Source organism: Trichoplax adhaerens, genomic scaffold (assembly GCF_000150275.1).
Source record: "Trichoplax adhaerens TRIADscaffold_7 genomic scaffold, whole genome shotgun sequence".
Classification (NCBI taxonomy): Eukaryota; Metazoa; Placozoa; class Uniplacotomia; order Trichoplacea; family Trichoplacidae; genus Trichoplax; species Trichoplax adhaerens.
In genome coordinates, this window is record NW_002060949.1 from 464,840 (window position 1) to 469,057 (window position 4,218).

Sequence of the window (4,218 nt, forward strand, 5' to 3'; positions counted from 1 at the left end):
GCTACATTATCATGTATCGAAGAATGCGAATGCATGGTAGAGTAAATACAGCGAATAAAACGATACTATGAATCATACCAATGCTGAATCTGCAAATTCCTATCAGCCAATACAGTATTTGCCAAATATTATGAACCAATAGTTTACAAGTGTTTTAAATTTTACATCGGCAGTAATGTGGCTAAATTTATTAAAATTCTGACAAAGGCGCTCATATTGGAATATCAGTACTGCACAATATTGTAGCATTCATTAACAGTGACAGTAGGCTTTCGTATTCTCTCAGCAGAATAGTAGTAGTATCCCAGTTGTGGACTAACAAACGCGATTATGTACTTCAAAATAATATTATCTCTAAAGACTTTTAACACAATTGAAGGTCATATCTTACTATATACTTACTCTGTCAAAATTTACATCAGTTATATTAATTATTAAGAACTACAGAAGCGGAGCACCGAAATATGACATGGTTGTAAAATGATTTGAAAATTTATTCAAACATACGTATGTCTATTACATCGAGATGAAGCCTGATGTTTCAATTTAAAGAGTTTGGTTCTAAGGTATTAAAATGAAAATAATTATGAATTATAGTGAAACTTGGATTAATTAAAATATATTGCATCATTAACTAGTAATGATGTCCTTCGTTTCTTGAGCATCTTACAATAAGAATTGTTTGGTTTAATCGATCAGCGCTAGGCATATCTAGTAAAAATAGCTACACTTTTTATTGCACGGGTACGTATGAGCATCCGACTATAAAGCCTTTGCACTTACCACGAGCGTTAATTATTATCCTCAAAAAGAGTAATTTCTACAACTAGCATATTGTGTAATCCTGACTTATAACAACTTAAACTATAAGTTTACCAACATTATCTTGACAAAAATTTTAAACTACAGCTTTATTATATGGTTATCGATATACGGCGCCTTTACAATTATGTCAACTTCAAAATAACAGTAAACTTCTCCCACTTTCCGTGTTCGTCTTTTCTCAGGCTGCCAATAACCTTATCGTTGCTTTATAGGGATGAGAAAATAAGCATGTAGGTTTAGAGATAGCACTTAGTCACTAATAGTAATTACAAGTACTGTTTAATTAAATAAATCATTCTTGCATAATGTAAAGTGTTACTAGCTTTTATATAACAGTAGGTAGTATTCTAATTCATTAAATCAAATATATATTTCCTCCGTGAAATTTTCAAATATTACTAGCTGAAATCCTAACCAGTCATCATGATTGATTACTGATATTAACCTTAAAACGAGGCTATCATGTAGAACATGCAGCTGATTTATAGGCTTAAATATCCTTAGCGCGACACGTTTCTTTAAATCCTGAACGGTGTCAGTGTCTCTTACAGTGATTCTAAAATATAACAGAATCATGTTTACGTGTAAAGCCTTACAATCTCAAAAACTCGTTAGCGAATATGCTACAAAATACAGCATACTGCATTTACACTCCGTACTACGACAAATCCCTAGGTTATTATTACAAATATCTTACTTTATTTCAGGAATGAGAGTCTCTGTTGAATCGACATTCACAGACTTTATATCTTCAATATCTTCATTATCACTGTCATTGAATTCAGCTTCACCTTTATAATATTATTACAGCAACAAGACTGATTTACTACTCTTCAGTAAATAATTTATCTAGTGATAGTTTCTGCACAGATAGTGTAATACGCTGAGGTAGATAATACGAATGATTCATTTTTCTAATTATCTGATGCTTGACCACCATAATAATGTATGAATATGACTGGCTGTCATATTACTACAGCATGAGCCAAATAATATAGTATACGAATACTGTCCTGAAAACGGTCATTCACTACAAATTAATTATAGATTATTAACCAATTTATTTGATCGCACTAAAAGAGGGCTTCATGTTACTATCCGAAAAGTAGTTGACAACCCCCTTAATGCGTAACAATACAAAGCTACAACCGGCAATATAAGTAGACCATAAACGCGAAAGTAATAATAAAATCTCGGATTGTAATGCTCTTGTATCCATCGCATTTTCTTATGGTATCAATGTTGGCTTCGTAATAACTGATTGAAACTAGCAATTAAAAGCTGAAATTGTTAGCGTACCTTCTTGTTCCGCAAACTGTAACTGATAGTATAGGCAATTTGGATCACGGAACGACTTTGGCCAATTGTATCCCTTCCCTTGCGGCTTATAAGGTTGCTTTCTTATTCCAGAATCTTTTGCATTGAAACCAATTCCATATACATAATGTAATTGTTTATTTCCGTCTGTAGCAGGTCCTTTAGTGACGTAATGCAGTTTAAAGTTATGTTGCGCAGGCAAAGCTTTTCCTATAGAAGTATTAACATCCATTAATACCAGCGAAATTTTACGACATGAAATAAAATAAGCTGATTGACTTCATAACTATTAACCTCTTTCATAGCCTTCTAAATTTGCGTGATAGAAATACCCTGTTTTAACTTTACCATGATCGTCGGCTGAAGAAATAGCCGCATTTTCTTTCGATCTATATCTTACAGTACCATGAGTCAAATCGACTATAGGATGAGAATCCAGTGCTGGCTGTTGTAGTAGAAAAGAATACAGTAGTCATCAGATAAAAAATACGAGTGTTCTATCAAGTTGAGTCATCATAATGTTAAAAACTATAGAAAAATTATAAAATCTGATAGCGGTAATAAATCAATACAATGATCAGATTTTTAAAACCTCATGGTATAGATTTCTATTACATGTACGTATAGTCTCAAATCACGCTGTATATAAATATCGCCTGTTATTACGCTATGTATAAACAAGAATAGAATAATCCTAACGTTGTAAACATTATACCTTCTCATCCCCGATTTTTTGAGCTGTCTTTCTCGCTAGTTCCTCTCGAGGGCTAATCATTAAATTAGCCTGCGTGGAAGCCCCTGTACCCATCTGTCATAATTAATATAATTAATTAAAACCAGTCAAAAAGTCCATGAATCTTAAAAGGTATGATCATTTATTTTACGGGAAGGATACCAGAAAAATGGAATTAGCACCTGTAGGTTTCAAGTAACATACGAACAGTAATGCGGTAATGTCGTTTGCTTCACGGAATTACTATCAACTCTAAGCATAAATATGCAATCTATAAATTTGAGCATGTTGCACTGCTTGCAATTTTAATGATATTGCACAGCTGCAACATTTGTAATATTTCTAAAATTATCCAGATAGAATAGTCTATTACCTCTTTAATAATGTTAACATACCTAGCAACTGTATTGCATAAGTGTATTAGGAGAAAAAGCGTGAAGTTACTTATAATGTAAGTGTAAATGGATACGTATTGAGGAAGTAACTACAGTAAAATGTGTGACACTGCTAACCAGACATGGATAATCTAATGAAAAGAACACAGCTGAGATTCAAACCTTGATGGATTGTAATCATGCGACAACTATATATAACTTAAATCTAAGATTTGCAATAAAGTAACATATCAATTAATTATTTGCAGTAGCTGAGAATCAAGCCTCGATTTCCTATTGTAACTTAATTTATTGCATTTGAAGGAATTCGATTTTTTTTCTAAAACAATCGTTAATAACTTGGCACGATGAAATTGTAAACTTCAGCTTTGTGCTTCCAACTGTTATACGCGTCTACTCGTATACTGTACTGTAATAAGAATTAAGATTAAACTTACAGTTAAGAATATTAACCTTAATAGTTGACCGTTTCTAGATAATTTTTTTGCTTACGTTCCTAATGTGTATAACGCCTTGATACGCGTATAGTACACTGTTTTACTACGTGTATCAAATCTTGCAAATAAATTATATATTGTCTTCTTTCAAAATCAATAACAATTATTATTGCATACGATAATGGTCAATGAAGCACAATATTTCGCCTTAACTGCTAGCTAATCGTACGTTATGATAATTATAATTGAAATAAATAAATAAAATGAATGACCATTACTCTTATATTAAGTATAACAAATAAATACATAATCATATATAATATAATTCATTAAGTAGCACATCACATACTGTGCTACAAATCATGTGTACGTATAATTATGAGTATGATCAAAAAAGATTTTCGCCCTACCTTGTTATATCAGATGAGTATAGAAATATCATTTAATGATATGATTGACTACTGAGTCCAATAAGTCCTAATGATATAATCACATAAGAGTGAAAACCCAG

At 31.9% G+C, this 4,218-nt stretch overlaps 1 protein-coding gene across 1 annotated transcript; it reads right to left on the reverse strand.

Moving 5' to 3' along the window:
• Positions 1 to 818: 818 nt before the first annotated feature.
• TRIADDRAFT_64058 (uncharacterized protein) lies at positions 819 to 4,218 on the reverse strand. Its single transcript, XM_002114199.1, has 7 exons — positions 4,118 to 4,218; positions 2,858 to 2,950; positions 2,437 to 2,587; positions 2,125 to 2,352; positions 1,523 to 1,616; positions 1,271 to 1,381; positions 819 to 1,029 (listed from the first exon to the last, which is right to left on the reverse strand). Exons 2-7 carry the CDS (start codon positions 2,948 to 2,950, stop codon positions 948 to 950), a joined length of 759 nt encoding a protein of 252 aa, XP_002114235.1. The 5' UTR covers positions 4,118 to 4,218; the 3' UTR covers positions 819 to 947.

Coding starts and splice junctions, on each gene's coding strand:
- TRIADDRAFT_64058 (XM_002114199.1), bottom strand. CDS start 2,950: ATGGGTACAGGGGCTTCCACGCAGGCTAATTTAATGATTAGCCCTCGA. Junction 1,617..2,124: donor ACAGTTTGCGGAACAAGAAG/GTACGCTAACAA, acceptor AATATTATAAAG/GTGAAGCTGAATTCAATGAC. Junction 1,382..1,522: donor ACTCTCATTCCTGAAATAAA/GTAAGATATTTG, acceptor GTTATATTTTAG/AATCACTGTAAGAGACACTG.